Consider the following 20,031-nt stretch of genomic DNA (forward strand, 5'->3'; position numbering starts at 1 on the left):
AGGAAAAGAAACTTATTTCTAAAAATACACATTTCACAGTCCAGGTTTTATACAGTTCCCCTCATACTTTCTAAATATTCTCCCTTCATTAAAAACACAATGCAATAGACTGTAAATAGATTGCGGAACACGTCCATAACTTGAATCGCTTTTAATGATTGCCTAATCCAAATTAAAACTTAAATGTTTAAAATTCTTTTTCACTAGCAACAAAAAAAAAACAAAAAAAAAAATCGAGAAATAAACCATTAAGTGATGCTGCTCAACAACTGTCCAAGACAAACAGCTTTCCAATAAACACCATCCCATTGTAACTTCACAAAATAATGCATATCATTCTGCCAAATTACAATTAGAAGCAAAGTTAATTGAAAAAATAAATTAAGAAACAACTCTCCAGATACCAAATGAAAAAAAAGATACTGAACTTTCTGCTGAGTGCAGCAATTTTAAGAAAAGGAACGCACTGGAAGGGAATACCGAACAAAGAAAACAAATGATCATGATCTCCTGATCGCCTTTCTCACACTCATGAAAATTCAGAAGCATATCTAGAATAAAAGGGAAGTCAGTGTTGGAAAATATTGACAGTTCAAACAAAAGAACTGATCAAATCATTCTTAAATCAGACATTACAGTGACTGGATCTACAAGAAGTGCCGAGGCATGAAGTTCTATTTGCATGTTTTCTTAGTGGGCCATCAATACTAACAATGTCACTACTTTCAATATTTCTGTGCAGCCTGACGAAATAAATACTTGTCGGCACATCATCTGCACATTCAGAAAACAATTTACCTGGCTTGAAGTAACTGGAGTAGAAGTGGTGACTGGTGGGTGGGCTGCAGCTCGACTGGCTATGATCTCTTGCTGACAGAAACTTATGGCTTGTTCGAGCACTGCAGTCTCCATCTGTAAGTAGAAGACAAACAAACATTTTACCTATATTTACTGTGACAGAATTGATGTGTCATGCTTGAGACCTAAGTATGTCTTAATTGCAGTTGTAGCTGACATCAATGGTGCTGGGCCATAATATTTATATTTCTGTTTTCCTCTGTCATTATTTTAATAATCCTCCATTATAAATTTACTGTTATTATCCTGCATGGAAATGTCTAGTTTGGCTAGCCAGCACAATAACATCTGGTGTTTTCCTCAGAGTGTTTGAAGTGTTAGGGCCTGATAAAATGCAGTGGCAATAATTTCATCATAATCATTTACTAAACGAATTACTGCAAGATCCTATTCTTAAAGACACTAGTGTAACAATCCTTCATTGGTAATTTTATTTACAGAAATAGGGAACGTACCTAACAAATATTAAAAATGTAACAACAACATTATTTCAGCATAATGTCTCATTTGTGCATGGCAAATAGCTACCCTGAAGCTGAATGACAAGCAACACCAACAATCAGCATAAAAATGTTATTAAAAGGACAAGTACATCCATAAGCGTTTCTATGTCTTATACTTCCTTTTCTTAAAAACAAGATGATTTAGTTATGAAATAATGACAGACATATTTGAATCTACAAAAAGTGTTAATTTCACAATATTGACACTATTCTAACCTATTCCCATAGCCAAATCAATACCGTAATCCTATTGGTGACCAAAGACTCAACTTGATACATTCCTCAACACTGCATTTAATGCAATCATCATTAATAATGGCCAAACCTTTGCATGTTGTTTATATGCATCGCATAGAAGTGATGCAAAAGTTGATTCTTTCTGTGGCAGACATTTCTGCACGCGTCGGTAAGTTCGGAACATCTCCATTACAAGACTAGTAGAGATGGGGCCCTCACGAAGCTTTACTCGTAAGGCTTGTAGGGAGAGAGTCAAGGCCTGACGACATAGCTGCTCTCTTTCTGAATCACGAAGGTACTTCCTGTTAAAAATAATATGAATGATAATGCATTATCATTGTGTACAAAATTAAATCTGAATGTTTACTTTATCAATAACTTATTATGCCTGGACAGTAGTACAAAACTAAATAACATTTGAAAACTAACAAGTTGCACATGCCTTATTCAATTCAATTCAATTTATTACGTCATTAAACATACAAGTAATAGGCTTCGTCACATATGATACACTTGAAAAACTTAGCTACTATGAAAACTAACAAAATATAACTTAAATTATTAATTAAAACAATATCACATATGACATATATATATATATATATATATATATATATATATATTTTACGGCGTTTTATCAACTGGTATGGTTATCTAAGTATCTGAATGAGATGGAGGTGATAATGCCAGCGAAATGAGTCCAGGGTCCAGCGCCGAAAGTTACCCAGCATTTGCTCTTAATGGGTTGAGAGAAAACCCTGGAAAAAACCTCAACCAGGTAACTTGTCCCAACCAGGATTTGAACCCGGGTCCCAGGCATGCTGACCATTGCTCCATAGCAGTAGACCATATGATATTATTAAAATGAACAAAATATAATTAAATTTACTTATTAAAAAAGAATTTAATTTGAATTTATGTTTAAAACTCTGACAGCGTAAAAAGGATTTTTAAATAGCCAATTATAAAATCTTGTTTTAAAACTTTTTTAGGTAAATTGTAATATTGACTGGGAAGCTTATTATACAGGGTGATTCACGAGGATTTACCGTCCCTTACAGAGCTTATTTCCGAAGACATTCTGAACAAAAAAGTCATACAATCATTTGTCCTAATCTCAATATTTTCAAAATTGCACTAATTTGAAGTTGTTTGTAAAATACCATTATTCTAGAGTTTTAAGGGTAAAATAATATTACAGATAAAGAATGAACTATTCAGGAGTATCATTTCTTTAATTAGCTAATATTCTGAAGCTAAAAATGTGTTGCGAATTCCATAATTGCTTCGTACAAATTTTTTTTTCTATTTTTAACTACGCATTTATCACAATTGTTACAAATCACGCCACTCTTGTAAATTCTTTAAGACAGTACTCATAAAAGTTTGGAATTACATAAGTTTTCTTCTGAACAAGTCACATAAAATTATTTTTTTACATCATGTTTTATTTAATTCTGAAGAAAAAGAATACTGGTGCTCATTAGTTATAAAATTAGTTACTGACTATTACTATATAAAATAAATTCTTCTCTTCTTTAGGTCCAAGCAAATGATCATCTTTTAGTTAAGTGAATTAATTTTATATTGCATTAATTGTAAAATGATAGTTAATAAATACTGAATAAAGAACTAACTTGTCAGCCTCAGGAGTTCTCTTCAACTGTATACAGAGTTCTAGTAACATCCTGTGATCTCGTACTTCCCGCAGTACTTCCATTAGCAGTAATACACAACGACTCATATGGGATGCAAAACTGCCTGGACGGTCAATCTCAGAAACTGGTATTCTCCATACACCCTGACACATATTAAACAAACCTTGAGATATATTTAATTTTCAACAAGTTGACACATCTGCTTGATAACAATGAAGTGAAGAAAATTATAGTAAAGAAATACTGATCAAATTGCAATTGTGGTACTGAAACACATTACACAACATCTTATAGTAGTTTAGTCCTGTTGTAAATGATCTTTTTTCCACACCACTTCATGGTGATGTGGTAAAGAAAACCTGATAGCCTTAACTCCACCACATTAAATAAATACAGTAAGTATATAAGTAAATTAATAAATAAATAAACAAGTAAATAACTAAATAGATAAATAAGTAAATAACTAAATAAATAAATAGCTGATATAGATAAATAAATAAATAGACAGACAGGTAAATAAATAAATAAGTAAATGAATGAATGAATGAACGAATAAATAAATAATCGCATATAAATTTCTTGGGGCCGTATTCATAGACATTCTTAGCATGGGCTTCAGGTGGATGATCAGTGAACTAAACCAATGTTAGCGATATGATATGATATAAATCCTGTACAAGTAACCAGTCGATAGTCGGGTCTAGTTTAGCACGATCGTAGCACGGGCTAACGAAATGTCTATGAATAGCACCCATATTGATCAGGAGGATTACTCATATCATTACATAGTAATATTGCACTTCTAATTCATGTTTACGATTAATTTTAATTTTTTTTTTTTTTTTGCCAGTATGAATAATGCTACCTAAAAGCAACTGATTGATGGAATATGATATTTCCAATGTTTGTTGCCTCCATTCATAATTGGAGAGTATTACAAACTGATCTAACTTTGTGACTGTAAAACAAACATCATCATGTAAGGTAAAAGTAAAATCAATATGCAATAAACTTGAACCCTGAAGCAGGGGTATATCGCAAAGTGTTTTAAAAGAAATGTAATGCGTATTACCTACAATTCAGGGTCAAATGAACATAAATAAGTTCAAGCATTTTATGGAATATAACAGTGGGGTGGGAGAAAGTAGAACTCAAGAGTAACTGTTTTTCAAAGATGACATGAAATGCTGCGATAAATTTAATAGGTAGTGAAATAAAAATTATGCCAGAAGCATTTTAGCATAAGTAATTAGAAATAAACGGAATGGGCGAAAAAAGGTAAAATTTCGTATATAAACTCACATTAAAGAAGTTATTATTTTTCCTCTCAGCAAAGAGGCCTTGAAAACTTGCATCCTGTGACCTCCCGTCCAAAGGTAGACATTTGTAAGTACCCAGGAGTAGATCCTGACACTTGGATACATTTCGATGAAATTTAGAGTGAAAGTAGAAGTGTGTCAGACGATACAGTGACTTGTAATGCTGGGGGAATCGGAGAACACATTCTTCTAATGCCACCAGACAGCGCCGTATTAGCTCGTAATGATCTGTAAACACACACACACAAAAAAAAAAACCTATAGAATATGTTAGAAACATCTGCTCACATTCTGAAACATCTAAATAGACTAACTGTTATTGGCTGGTTAGTGCTTCAGTCCTGAGACTGGTCCGCACCCATCTACAGTGCCCTTCATGCATCCCTGTCATTGGCCTTTTATTAACTGCTGTATTAAACCAAAATTATTTGGAGCAAGTAAGTTGCATAAATAACATCTTATATAATTAAAGGATAGAATACCTTTTGCAATTTAGATACAACATTTATAGGAAAGGCACATAAAATTGAAATTAGTTTGTATAAGTTATAAATACAGGTAGTTCTGTTATACACTGTTTCGTTATTCACATAAGCAGTAACAAGTTTGTGTATCTTATACAGTAAAACCTCTCATTTACGGACATCGAAGGGAAGTAACAATCTGTCCGCATCTGGGAGGTATCCTTTATTGGGAAGGAGGCTCTCCAATCTAACAGTAAATTTATAATATGCGTTATGTATCCCTTCATGCTTTAAATGAAATGTATTACTGGAGTTTAATTCTAAATACAGTTTACTGTACTACAGTAAATTCTTTGCAACTTTGAACTACAGTAGATAAGATCGAAAAAGAAAAATACATTACTGTGCCATGCAATTTTATTCTAGGGCTACAGTTATGCAGTACTGTAATTTACAGTTTTCAGCTTAACCTTTACGTTTAGGTGCCATGTCTCGCAAAACAGAACAACTGATTGAAGTGAAGAGAATAATCCTACTAAACCTATCTTGTGTCGAATACAATTTCACGATTGCGGGAATCTTGGATTCATCAGACAGGTTAAATTTTATGATTTTGTTTATCCACCCACTTCCAGCTAACAAGGGGTAGCCGGCTGGGCTAGTGATAGCCTACAAGACCCTTCTTGTCTTCTTTCATGTTAAGGAATTTCTGTACAGTTTTAAAAACTAAATTTTCCATTTTTGTAACACATTAGGTCTTAAAATCCAAGTTCTGTCCGCAGTCAGCAGGTATAGCAAGCTTTAGGACTGTGAAACATCTGTCCATATCAGTGTCTGAAAGTGTCCATAAACGAGAGTTAAATTTATCATTATTTCTATATTATTTCAGTTGGGACATAAAAATCTGTCCGTATATGAGGAGTGTCCGTATCTTGGGGATGTCCATAAGAAGAGGTTTCACTGTAATGCTTTTGTCAAGATGTTAATGCACAATGCTCAGATAAGAACAATAGAGCTGTAAATCTGTGAATGTGAGGATATATTTAAAATGTCGGGTAAAAGAAAAGAATGCACGTCTTTTGAGAAGAAGAAGTCTGTAAGATAATCATATTCGTTAGAGGTTCTTGATTGCTATGAGAAAGGTAAGTGCATTGCTTATATTCAGCGTGCTTTAGGACTTGGTGGATCAACTGTAAGAACTATTCGTGACAATGCAGAATCAATTCGAAAAACCACTCAATCTTCAACCAACTTGTGTGTAACTAATGACCAAATCCCACTCAGAGGTAATGGAATGAATAGAGAACATATTAAGCCACTGGACTGAGCACCGTAACCAGCAGCACATGCCTCTTATTGGAGCTGCTATTCAAGCTTAAGCTAAGATTTTATATGCAAATCTGACGACAGAAGAGGGATCCAGCACCTTTCTCAGCCTTAGGAGGAGTTTAAACAAAGATTTAAGCAAATTGTGACAGAAAAAAAGTTACACACAAAAACAGATTTTAAACATGGCTGAAATGGGTTTATTTCAGAAACGAATGCCTAGCCGCAAATTTATTTCTATTGAAGAAAAAAATAACGCCTGAATTTAAAGCTGTTTTGTTTCTAACGAATATGATCAACAGATTGTGGGTCCCTATCACCATGGCATGGCGATGTCCTCAGGTTGCAGATAGAGGAGATGGCCTTCAGATATGGAGGGTAGCTGCAAATATATTGAATAAGCAGTCATGGACAGCCGATGAGGGTTAGTCCTTCAGCTTGGGGGTTGGGCAAAGGACTAATAATCCATCACTGTAAAAAAACAGCTTGTTATGAAACCCCAATAATCCGTGATTACAAAAGGGTGGGGGGGGGGATAATCATTGTTGTCGGTAGTTGTACGTACATGAAAATGGCGACACCAAAAAAGGCAACTAGAACATTTTACAGTGCATGCCTCACAAACACTCAATGTACACCCCGCATGTCACACAGCAAACATCAGGGCTATATTCACTCACGCCACATGCACTACAAAATATCTACTGGAATGGTCTCAATGGCACCGGAGATAAGATGCTGCAGCTGTGGCAGATTCTGAGGCAATGAAGGTAGGTGGATGATATCTTTTATGTAACCCCATAAGAAGAAGTTACAGACATTCAAGTTGGGGGACCTCAATAGCCACTTGCATAAGATGTCTTTGTCTGCAGCGTGCCCAATCCATCTTCCTGCCAGTTGTTTGTTAAGATGGTTACGAACATTTGCTACTATGCAATAATTCAAAATAACAAAACACTGGCAAACCCGAACGAACGAAGCCCATAATAACTTTTTTTTTTTGTGTCATCTATTGTTTTTGCCGGCAATTAGACATATCACAATATTCAAAACAGGGATTCTCTGAGTCGTCCTTTCTTATGACACTAGTATAAAGTTCGTAATTTACATTGTTACGAAATTTTACCCCTTTGTAAGCACAGAGAGTTTCTGTGGACATATTGTATATCCCAATTATTTTAAGCGAAATTTTTGAATATGTGAGAATCTAATCCTATATTGTGCATATAAAATGACTCCCACTTTACGTGAATTCGGTTTACACGGCGATTTTGCAGAATATATCTATTGCATATACAGAGATCTACCTGTATTTTAAATAGGTTACTTTACTGTGGAATTTGGTCACTTACTAATAAAGTATGAAGAATTTCATTGTGAAATACCCATCTCACATGTTCTTTCTTTCAGGTAATAAATAAACCATGTAACTGGGGTATAACTTACCTTGGTTACCATCTTCTTCTTCTTCTTCTTCTTCTCCAATACCCTCTGTCTTCTCCTTGTCATCACTTCCCTTTGTACTTCCTTCTTTAGCAATCAGGCCATCTTTTTCTTTCTTTTTACCTGAAGGAGTAGATCTTACTATTGTATCATCTGCGTCATCAGAATTGGAATCACTCGAATTATCAGAATCACTGCTCGATGAAGAATTGCTTGAATCCTCATTACTAGAAGACGAATCGCCTTCAGAATCACTACTGCTGGAAGATGAATTAGCTGTCGAAGTCTCTGTAGTAGTAGTAGTTGTGGTCGTGGTGGTGCTTTCCTGAGAACTACGTCGGTTAATAGATACTTCTGGCATTATACCCTCTCTTTCTGGTGGCTGTTCAGGTAATTCCTTTTTCACATCTGACTTACTACTGGAAAAATCCTTTTTATCATCTTTTACTTCTTCTTCATCATCATCATCGTCACCATCATAATTATCATCACTGCCATTGTTGTCTTCATCATCATCATCCTCATCATCATCGTCATCTTCCTCTTCACCATCCACATTACCTTTATTTTCTCCACTAGCAACCTCTTTACTTTCAACTAGCTGAGAATGCTTATCTTCATTTCCGACCTTTGGAGTTGTGCTTACCGTATTTGTTATAATATTAGAACCTTGCAACTTCTTGAATTCAGATACTTCTTTTTCACTTTCCTCTTTATTAATATTTTCTTTAATGTCTGTTTGCTCGAGGTCATCATCATTTTCATTTTCGTCATCATCATTGTCTTCATCATCATTGCCACCATTACCGTTACCATCACAATCATCATTTCCTTCTTCTACTACTACTACTACTTCTTCAACAACTTCCATTGCTAAATCAATAGCATCCAACTTCTCTATTGCACCTTCCTCTGTTTCCATATCTTGACATTCCTCTATTTCTTTCTTAATAACATTTTCAATATTTAAATTGGGGGGATCTGCTCTATCTGCAGACTGAAAAACTTGCGGCAGGGAATCATCTAAGATGATAGTTTCCACATCATCATCTTTGATGGTATTTGAATTTACAACTTTTTCCTTCACTATTTCTGAGGATTGCACTGGTGGCAGTGACTGTAACCTTGCATTTTCACTTTCAACCACTTTAGTTATAATCTCTTCCATTACATCAATAACATCTCTCATTACACAAATATCCTGCAACAAACCGAAAAAAAAAATTAATGTAAATATTTTTCCTTATGAAATAATTCAAAATACATGGCTTTATAATGCTTCTTTTGTTTTATATTATGCTGCATTCACTGCCTGTTTAAATGCATCCAATATCCAATGGCTGCTTATAATGCCTGCTCATAAGACAATTCTAAGAATGCTATCGCTGAAATGGTTGGTGGCAGCAGTATTCAGGACAAGAACATTTAAAATAATATTTCAATAATGCTCTAGTAAAAATATTAACAAATATAGCTTAAACTAATTGTAGTTTAATGTTGGAAAAAGAAATAAAAAAATACGAAGATCTGAAAATAGTACGGAATATTATTACAATGAAATACAATCATCATTAAATAACATAGACTTTCATTATAAATATTACGTAGTAATTAAAATAATCTCCAATTTAAATAAAATTTCGTCAAATTATCCATAATTACATTCTTCCAGGCACTTTCAATTCCAAAATCATACAATTTCCACTACTGAATTTCTCTTTACCTTCTCCTACTAGAAATCTACAGTATCCCATGGGAACAATGTCACACATTCCTTCCCTATTTCTGATAAGAAACTTGAACAGTTAAAAAACTTATTTGCAAACCAACAAGTAAGAACAACATAATTTTTTGAAAGTGTTACTCAGAATATGCCTAAATGGTCTACGGTTTCATTAGGCACTCATCTTTCATGTAATTAAAAATCAAGAAAGTTGATTCCAAATAAATCAACATTTTGCGAAATTTCTGCATGAGGGCCTCAAACATTCTCAAGTATTTTTTTTTTTTTTTTTTTTTTTTTTAGTTTTTCTATACGAAGGTACAGATACATTGATCTATGTTAGATCAGGATGGTACTGACAAAGATTAACAGAGAAATGATAACATGTCAGCAAAGAAAACAGGAGTACTCTGGAAAAGTCTGCCTCAAACAATATCTTCGTCCACCTGAACTTACATTAGTTTCACTGACATCTGAACCTCAGTGTATGGTGTGGAAAGAGGATGCTTTGTTTATGCAATAAAATTATATTTCATGTGCATACTTCTTGGCTGGATTGTCTTCTAACTATTAGGTATAAATAAAACACGATCAGCATTTTATGAGAAAAGACTAGTCTGTATATGAATGTATGGATGGACAACAGACAGCATGCAAAAAAAATCCACTTCTTCATATAAAGAATGTTGGAAGCATGTATTTTCGCAAAAACTCTCGAAATCGAGTTCCTGGAATATTACAATACTTCTTGTGTTCTTCCTATAATTAGTAAACAAATACATTAACAATGATATCACCACATCTTACGTTTTAATATCTGAAAAGGATGAAGTAAAAAAAAAAAAAAAAACGCGCGCGCACACACACAGAGATATATATACGGGTAATGAGATTGAAAATATTCCAGTAATAATTTAAAAAAAAATCTGTAAGTTTTTAGTGACTAGAGAGTGTAATTATCTGCAGTTACTTCAAATATATGTGAACAACTGATTGTATGATGATATAATCAAGTTATGTTAGAACATTATAAATGTTATGCAGTTTTATCGAAAATAATGAAGGATAAGTATATCCAAAAGTTTTATGTTTAGATCGTTATTATTTTTTGTTATCATTACTTCTTGTGAATCAAACTTGTCTATGACCAGGTGAAGTACCAATATTACAAATGTGTGAATTCACTTTCTACAGAAAAAGGTCTTGCCACTGCAGAAAGACAAACAATATGGAGTATTCATTAGTTATGGTGTCAAGTTTACACCTTAGTATTACTCAAACCACTGAATTTTATGAATAGTGTTAGTTTTATTTATGACAATAATCTAACCAAAGGTAAATCCAGACGTGCTTTCTTCGTGAATCCAATTTCTTCAAACACATCATCAAAGGATTCCACTGGTCTCTTCTTTCGCTCTTCATCACTCTCAGCTTTCCTAAAACCCATAACAAATTAAATTTATTTAAACTTACGGTAAATATAAAACTAAAATAAAAACTCGCTGAATTTCGACGTGCAGAGACAATAGAACAATTTTCGACTAATTAAATGCTAATTTTGGTTGAGGTGTATCTGATATTTTAACTTTCATTTCATTTATTGTATTCCAAAGATAGCCTATTCACATGAGCACTATAGCTTTGAGATGTGGAACAAGTCAAAAGTGACACTCAGAGGTGAACTGCCTATAGACCTGATCATAACAGTGAATTGCTTTAAGGGTGTGGGCATTCCTTCTCAAACTGCAGCAAATATTTCCCTCAGACTTGAGAGTTATGTTCCTTCTTTGACTGGCAACGAATTGTCTAAAGGCTTGAGCAATCAGAGTTATTTTCCCTCATCTCAATCGCTCCTTACGTTTTCGTCCTCCCTCCTTCTGGGGGATTTCTGCTTCCCTCCCCACTCAGTTGACCAGATCACTTTGACAGGAAACAGTCATGTAAATAAGTCTGTAACGACCACCTGAATGAGTTATTTATCAATTTCTTGTTTTAGATTAAATGCTGTACTCAACCTTTAATACACACATACGGTATATACACAAGATATTTCAGTGACTATGCTACGAAGTTTTACAACAGATGGAGAGGGTCATAAGAAGCAATCTGAGCAAATGAACCCAGCTCTGAAAATGTGTTTGTTATAAGTTATGACCTCTAACACCTCTCACGGTTATAACAAGACAGGCAAATCCTCTTGCATGCATGTATGCATGTTGTGCACCTATTACAAAGAAAATCTTTGCAAGAACATCAGTAATAACTCGTCTGGTTTATTTACATACATTTTAGTGACACTTATTATGGGTTGTAACCTGCAATTGAGGCACATCCAGATTTAAGTTCAAACTTTCAATTTGTGACGTACAACCCCTTTGCCTGTTATAGTAATGTGTAATGAAGACGGTCTTTCTTTCTTCCTCTTTCCCTCTCCCTCACACATACATATACAGAAAAGAAAATATATTTGCAAAATATAACTAAAAATGCTAATAAAAATTACAAACTATCACATTCAGTTAACAATATGCAGTGTGTACTTTCAATATTTTGTACATTTCACAACTGTCATAGCAAAATTATTATCATGTACAGTAGTGGCAAAAAAAACCGGACTGACCCTTGTAGCTGATTTCAGAGCCTTGTTCACTCCAGAGCATGATAGGCTGGTAACTAAGACTTTCGTGGTTCGAATCCTGCCTGGGAAGGAAACTTTTTTTTGTTCCTTATTAAAATTTATTTCCAATACTTTTCGATTGCTGGTAAAATTCATGTTCTGGGAATAATAAGTTAATTAAGTAGTAAAATATCGCTGCAATCGATATTATTCCCAGAACATAAATTTTACCAGCAATCGATAAGTATTGGGAATAAATCTGAATAAGGAATAAAAGAAAGTTTCCTTCCCAGGCAGGATTCGAACCACGAAAGTCTTAGTTACCAGTCTATCGTGCTCTGGAGTGAACAAGGCTCTGAAATCAGCTACAAGAGTCGGTCCAGTTTTTTTTGCCACTATTGTACACTTTTTAGGTTATTGTATGACGCTTAGGTTTTTAGGATCTGAATGAGATGAAGGTGATAATGCCAGTGAATTGAGTCCAGGGTCCAGCACCGATAGTTACCCAGCATTCATGTACATTGTAAAAATTTCCAAAATACATGACAGATTTTTAAACAAGTTCTTAAAGTTCAGTAAGAATTTTTACGATTGTATACTGACAATGAACACAAGGTAAAGTTATCATACTGCAAAGGGTCCCTTCTCATGTGGGACTATTTGGTAACGAACAAGCAGACATGTTAGCTAAACAAGGTTGTTAAGTTCTACAGACAACAGCAAAAGAGATTTTGCTACAAAGAAGGCTAAAGGAAGTAAAACAGAAGATATACCACAAAAAAAAAAAAAAAAAAACAGAATAAGAGGAATCTTTTAAATAAAAAATATGAAGCCATTGATAAATATGTTGATAAGATTAAACACCTTCCATGAAGAACTGCGGTAGCACTTTTCAGATAGGAAACAGGTCATGACTGCTTAGATGAACATCTTCAAAGAATGGGAATAGTCTCACGAACAGGGTGCTCCTTACGTGGAGAGGATGTAGCTTCAAACAAGGAACACCCATTACATTGCAGATGATTGGATCCAGAGCAAAAGGACCAAAAAGATCTAGCGGGACTTTACTGAAATATACGAGGACTAATGGTGTGAAACCAAACTTCAGCCATTTGAAAAACCGACAACATATTGGCAATGAAATATATTAACTTAGCAAGAAAGCAGAATCTGAAATAAAATTATTTACCCTTCAACTTCTTTAGCATTTGAAGCCATAAATGGTCCCTCAGTTGCTTCTTTAAGCAATTTTTCAAAAAGTATCCTCATGTCTTTCTCCAATTTTTTTCCTTCGTATTGCTCTAAGTATTTAAGAATGCAGGCATGGATTCGATAATATACTTCCAATGCTTCAACAGCCAAATTCTGGGGATTATTGTAACTTATCTTACGAGCATAACTAGCCCGATTCTCATGTAGAAGTTCAGAAGCCTGAAACATAAAATAAAAATTTTAATTCTTATAACCATCCAAAAATTTATTATTACCAATAAAAAATAAATACATTACATGTTTATAGCCCTCCTAAAAGAATAAATAATTACACAAAAGTAATAGCTATCACATTCAATCATAAATGAACCACAGTATGTTGTAACATATATAGTGCAGATTTACACACTTGAAAATATGAAAAGTTTAACAGAATAGATGCCATTGAGATTTAATTAAACAAATTGCGAAATATACGATTTGAGTCTAGACAAAAGACTTGTAGAGCTAGGAACAGCTGTTCATGAATAAATTAAAAATTAATTTTTTTTAATAATGTTTTATTTAACGACGCTCGCAACTGTAGAGGTTATATCAGCATCGCTGGTGTGCCGGAATTTTGTCCCGCAGGAGTTCTTTTACATGCCAGTAAATCTACTGACATGAGCCTGTCGCATTTAAACACAATTAAATGCCATCGACCTCGGCTGGGATCAAACCCGCAACCTCGAGCATAGAAGGCCAGCGCTATACCAACTAAGCTACAGAGGACGACTGTTCATGAATATAGACGAAACGATCTAAAAATAAAAACTAGCAGATTAAATGTATGAATATATTGCAGAAATCAGGAAACAGACAAGAAAAAATTTCACAATATTATTTAGATTAGAAATGGGCCATGAGTGCCTAAACAAGCATCTGAACAAATAGGAATTAGCCCAACAGACAAATGTACACTACATTAAAAGCAACGAAGTACCTAATGTACAAAAACTATCTACTACATTGCAGGCGACTGGATCCGGCAAAACAGAAGAGAGATCTATTAGGGCTCTACTTGGAAATAAGACGACCTATAATTTGAATCAGAATCATCTATGAATCATACTGGACTGCCGGGTGGGAATTGGTTAAGATAATCTCCTTCCCCTTCCTCTCTATCAGGAATCATGTAAGCAAGATAATTAACATACTGAGCAGGAATCATGTTATTCTGCCTCATTCCAACAACAGGATTGATATCTGTTGTCATTTTCCAAATACATGCATGACTAAGTGCCCCTTCCCTCCCTATTTATTGCCTTAGCCTTGGAGTTGAGAGGCAGCTAACTTGGCTGTGTTATTGTCAGATCTAGAGAAGGCAAACACAACAGGGTTTTGAGAGCCCTGTCGGTATTATAGTTCAGAATCACTCAAAAATCAGTTGAGGCTCAGACATTGTGTAATTACTTAACACTAATTAACGAGAATATTCCGCGCATATGTTTTCCAGAATTTAACAAAGAAAAATTGGGGTGCACACATTATTTTAAATAAGGCTGGTACCGCTTCACCTCAAACACTGAATCTCTAATCATTATGTAGGACTAATTTCTTGCAAATAAAACACAAATTACAGTCAATTCTATTTTCTTTTATTTTTTTAATTTTCTCTCCTAAGATTAGAGTGTGCAAGTTATTCGATGGCGCAGAGTATTCGTGTATAAATGGTAATTTGTATTCAGAGTGGCCCACTTAACTCTTTCACCTCCTATAGCGTGTGAAATATTTCAGATATACACAAACCGACAATTACAAGTTAAACTACATCAAAGGGAACATGTGATACATGTAATGTATTTTTTGTACATGAAATAATTTTCAGGATATTACCACAGTCTAGTATATACAGTCACGAAGCTCAATAAGTAGGGAATATGCATCCATAGATAGTTGCTGACCACTAGGATTGCTACTATTACCTCATCACAGACAATGCAAAATAGTACCGGCACTGTCTATTGTTCCTAGCACCCTCATAACTCAAGCTTCGTGACTGTATATACTAGACTGTGATATTACAGTCAACTTTCTTTTTTTAAATGGGAACCAACTATGTTTTGTATTGCAAATGTTGCGTTAGCTCTGTCTAATAACAACTGGCTACTTTACTGACTGTTTGAATATCACCAGTAAAAGTAAACATAAACAATGTCTGACCAAGGATCGAACAGAAGGACAATTCTGATTAGAGTTGTGCGTCAATTAAATCACAATCACAATGTACTGTACATTTTAATACTATGGAAATATTGCACATGGTGAAGTGAGATTAAAAGTATAGACGCACAACTCTAACCAGAATAATTGTCCTTCCTCTGTACAATCCTTTGTCAGACATTGCTTATGTTTACTGTTACCGGTGATATTCAAACAGTCTGTAAAGTAGTCAGGGGCAAATCGCAATATAACGAACGTAGAAGCTCCGCCCACAACCCCTTCCACCTTTCCCCTACTAGCTCACCAGACACTCTACGTGATAGGCGAGTGTTGTGTCGAATGCACATTTCATGTGGGTGGGGATAACTTCCCCTACTGGCATTCGCTATATTGCGATTTATCCGTAGTCAGTTATTATTAGACAGAGCTAACGTAACATTTGCAATACAAAAAAAAGTTGGTTCCCATTTAAAAAAAGAAAGTTAACTCTAATATCTTGAAAAGTATTTCATGTAGGCTTACAGAAAATATATTACATGTATCAGATGTCCCCTTCAATGTAATTTAACTTGTAATTGTCGGTTTGCGTATATCTGAAGTATTTCATACACTATCTCAGGTGAAAGCATTAAGCAGGCCACCATGTATGTAGGAACGGGTAAATTTCTTCATTGTAATCCAACCAAAATCGTTTCTGCCTGAAAATAAGTATTTGTAAACTGTGTTTATCAGAAACGCAAGTAAATCCATACGGAAGTCCTTGAATCTTAGGCAAATTTCCCCCTCTTCACCTTTCAGCAAATACTTTACTTTCTTTGGGAGATTTAAATTCAATGTTATGACACAGGAATTTTAGTGCAATTTTGAAATGTCATTCAAGATTGATGTGACAACAAATAATATCGTAACATGGCAGAGAAGTGAAACCCTATAGATCAACATTCTACAGTTAAAGATCATGGCATCTGTGTAAAATATTAATTAAATTCAAAGAAGTAGACAATAATACACTGAATTCTTAAATTTAGTGCAGATTCAAATATATTTAAAATGAAAGAAGTCCTTGAATTCTGTAGGACTTGAGGCTTTCCTGATGTTGGACATGGAATAATTCGAAGGTTTAATGTAAAATTAACATAACTACAATCAATGTTTTATTTATAATCGGTACACTTATTTCACATGAACTATACCATCATGTTTTGTAGTTACGAATTTTATTATATACAAGACTGTTCAGAACTGACATGATTTTTGTGACCAAGTAAAAGAACGAATTTGCTATCAATTGGTGTAAAAAACTAAAAATGTCAATTTTTGTAGTCACGTTAGTTTCACACTAAGCCCTCGAATTCTTCTCGGGTTCTTAGCCAGGTGAGTTGAACTGCTGCTATTTAAATCCAACTCACCTGGCTGAAAACCTGAGAAGAAATATTCCATGAATTCTGACACTAATCTTTCCTCCCCCTTCCCAATACAGAACCCTTTGCTTTACACTCTGGATGCACCGCAACCTGTGGCTTATTGTGCTTGCCTGAGTTATTTATAAATATCTCTGTATCCTTGACTAATGAGTACAGTTCTATTAATGAGACCTGGTCAAGGTCTTCTGGTATTAAACTGTGGACACTGGAAGTAATCAAATATTCTATTTAAATGCCATAAAATGTTTCAGTTTCTATGAATATTATCAAAACATTAAAAGTCTTACTTTTGTGAAATGGGTAAGATAAACACTTGGATCATGATCTCTCTTTTCAGCCACCTTTCCCAACATGTACTGATGTAACCAGCGTTCATCTTGAATTCCACTGTCTTCTCCTGCTGCATACCATATCTGTTTAACAAAACAATAATAAATTTAGCTCTGCATTTCTAATCAACACTGAATCAAAATATTCACCAGAAAATAAAAAGACGTAATGACTCACCTTGCTAGCCGTTGTGAAACATTTAACTGCAATATCCAACATTTTCTCTTTCTGATTCTCCAGTTTCTCAAACATCTCCAGGCTAAGGCAATCCGTTTCCTAAGTGGCAAACAAAAGACAATAATCTAAATTTAAGACTATAATATATTTACACAGATAAATAAAATGCATGAAAGTTCTCAAATGAATCACATATAAAAAGTTGATGTTATAGTATTCAGACTTTTAACTTCTATATTGTACAGTTCCTTTACATGCAAAACGTAAATCCACTCACTTAATACTGTGCGAAATAAAGACGCAGAACAGAAGTAGTGTAGTCAATTCTTCAAATGGCTAATGATGCCCAGTTGAATATTGCTGCAGGTAATGTAGTCTGTGCACCTTGCATCAAATATTTCTTTCCCTAATCCAGTAAAAAATGCTTGATACGGTACTATTTTTCTTCAGAGACAAACAAAATGCATAATGAACAGTATGAGAAAAAAAAATATTAATACCAATGTTTTTTGGTTTTTCATCATTGTTCATGTAGTGCAATGCTGAAATACTTATGCTGAGGATTTATGTTCGTAACATCATTATTTCTTGGAATTCTGAAAGTTAAAATTCTATGGAAATAGGAGGTAACACACATCACTAGAATGATTATCCAGATTTCTTTCATTTAAACTTAAATTCTGGCTCAGATGTTGTGGAAGGGAAGGCATGTTGGCCTTAACTCTGCCAGATTAAATAAATTATTATTATTATTATTATTATTATTATTATTATTATTATTATTATTATTAAATTTCGGTTTAAAATCTGTCTCATTAGTGGATAATAAAGAATGAAGCGATCTGTAGTAGATGATAAATTCTGTGGGAACATTTGTAGAATTTCAATGTCTAATTTTGCAATCAGCCTGCTATTTTATTGCCATCAAATGTAACTAGGCACGTCAGATAGAACTCTTTAATCACAGCATCCTAACTTTCTATTGAATTTACTTAAGTTTGAATGTTCATGAAATTATGACAGGAAAGCTGGTCATAGAAAACTTATAGGAGCAAAAATGCTCACTGATACATACAAACAGCATCTGAAAATGAAGAACGAATGTTTTCACTATTGGAGATGAATTATGGATTTCTTGTACTAACACTGAACAGAACCTATCACCAATGCAATGGCGTCATTCAACATCCCTGAAAGCAAAAATGTTTAAGCAAGCAACTTTGTCGAAAAAAAAGATGGCTCTCATTCTGTGGGACAAATAGTAGTTTTGTCTCTTCATTTTCTTGAAAACACAATTAATGTCAGTGCATATTGTCAAACTAAAGAAATCAAGATGTGCTGTTCAGAACAGAAATCATGCTGTCTTTTGGAACTATGCTTGTAAGCCAGACCTCACAGCATGCCTCAAACTGTTCAGCTGATTTAAGAGCTTTTCTGCGAGGTTTCCAACCTTTCTGATCTTTCACCAATTGCCATCTGTTCCTGCATTTAAAGTAGTCTCTCGAAAATAGTCTAAATAGTCAGATCACTAGAAGTAAACATTTCTGACACAGGTATAAGGAAACCGATATCACAGTGGATAAATACATGGACATCAATAGCAACTATGTAGAGAAGTTCATATACTGGGCAATCAGTTGAGGTCAGGTCCATGGTAAGTGTGATTTTACTTATGGTTTGCAAGCTATCTCCTTCTGAGTGCTGAGAGACATTTGTTACAGTGTTGAGGCTTCGAGAAGTAGCTATTTGCAGCAGGTAATAGGTAACCTTTATTTGACCAGCGCCATTCACCTTCCAATACAATCTTTCTGTTTGACCCATGACAATCACTTTCCAATAACAATCTTCTATGCCTGGCATACATCAACAAGCCGAGTAAAATAATTTTCAAAGAGTACTGTATGTTTGTCTTTTTTCAATGCAATTTAAGAAAAGTAAATAGTTTTTCTGCTGAAAAAGCATTAGCAGTGTATTTCGGCTTCTTTCAATAGGATTCTGTAATGACGTATGTCACTAATACTTCTTTGCAAGAAATTCGTGATGTGTTTGAAGACAGGGTGATTACCAATAAAGTATGGCATCCACAATACCCTAACCTTACAATCTGCGATCATATTACTTAGACACAATGAAAAACAACATCTAACAGGAAACAGCTTCCATATCACGATGTGAATTGTGATGAGTAATGGATTTCTTTAGGTGGTGTCAAAAATGTAGAGAAAAGGACCATGAATAGCCATGGCTGACAGTGCATGGAAAAAGCATTGTGGTGCAGAGTACGCCTCAATCTCAGATTTTTTATTTACGCGTATTTATTTAATTTACTGACATGAACATGTCCTATGTATAAAGTAACAGTTATGGGTTCTCCACAAACTAAACTGAGTTTAGTATTAACATATTGATTACACCTACAAAGTTGTTATAATAAGGAAAATTTAGTCTTAATTTTTTAATCTCCGTTACAGAAATTCTTCCACAAAATCTTGAAAGTATAGAAACTACACTTCACTGTTTATCTGTAGGCTATATATT

The 20,031-nt window shown here is 34.3% G+C and overlaps 1 protein-coding gene across 2 annotated transcripts in view; it reads right to left on the reverse strand.

The window, feature by feature from the left end:
• Positions 1 to 20,031, reverse strand: part of LOC138694651 (calcineurin-binding protein cabin-1-like) — a 57,876-nt gene that overhangs the window by 2,676 nt on the left and 35,169 nt on the right. For both annotated transcript variants that reach the window (XM_069818595.1, XM_069818594.1), the window contains exons 23-31: positions 17,494 to 17,592; positions 17,274 to 17,399; positions 13,338 to 13,579; positions 10,862 to 10,967; positions 7,812 to 9,009; positions 4,559 to 4,803; positions 3,236 to 3,399; positions 1,687 to 1,900; positions 799 to 912 (exon numbers count right to left, since the gene is read on the reverse strand). In XM_069818595.1, the coding sequence (XP_069674696.1) occupies positions 799 to 912; positions 1,687 to 1,900; positions 3,236 to 3,399; positions 4,559 to 4,803; positions 7,812 to 9,009; positions 10,862 to 10,967; positions 13,338 to 13,579; positions 17,274 to 17,399; positions 17,494 to 17,592 (2,508 nt within the window). The remainder of the gene's footprint in view (positions 1 to 798; positions 913 to 1,686; positions 1,901 to 3,235; positions 3,400 to 4,558; positions 4,804 to 7,811; positions 9,010 to 10,861; positions 10,968 to 13,337; positions 13,580 to 17,273; positions 17,400 to 17,493; positions 17,593 to 20,031) is intronic.

This window comes from Periplaneta americana, chromosome 2, assembly GCF_040183065.1.
Source record: "Periplaneta americana isolate PAMFEO1 chromosome 2, P.americana_PAMFEO1_priV1, whole genome shotgun sequence".
Taxonomy (NCBI): Eukaryota; Metazoa; Arthropoda; class Insecta; order Blattodea; family Blattidae; genus Periplaneta; species Periplaneta americana.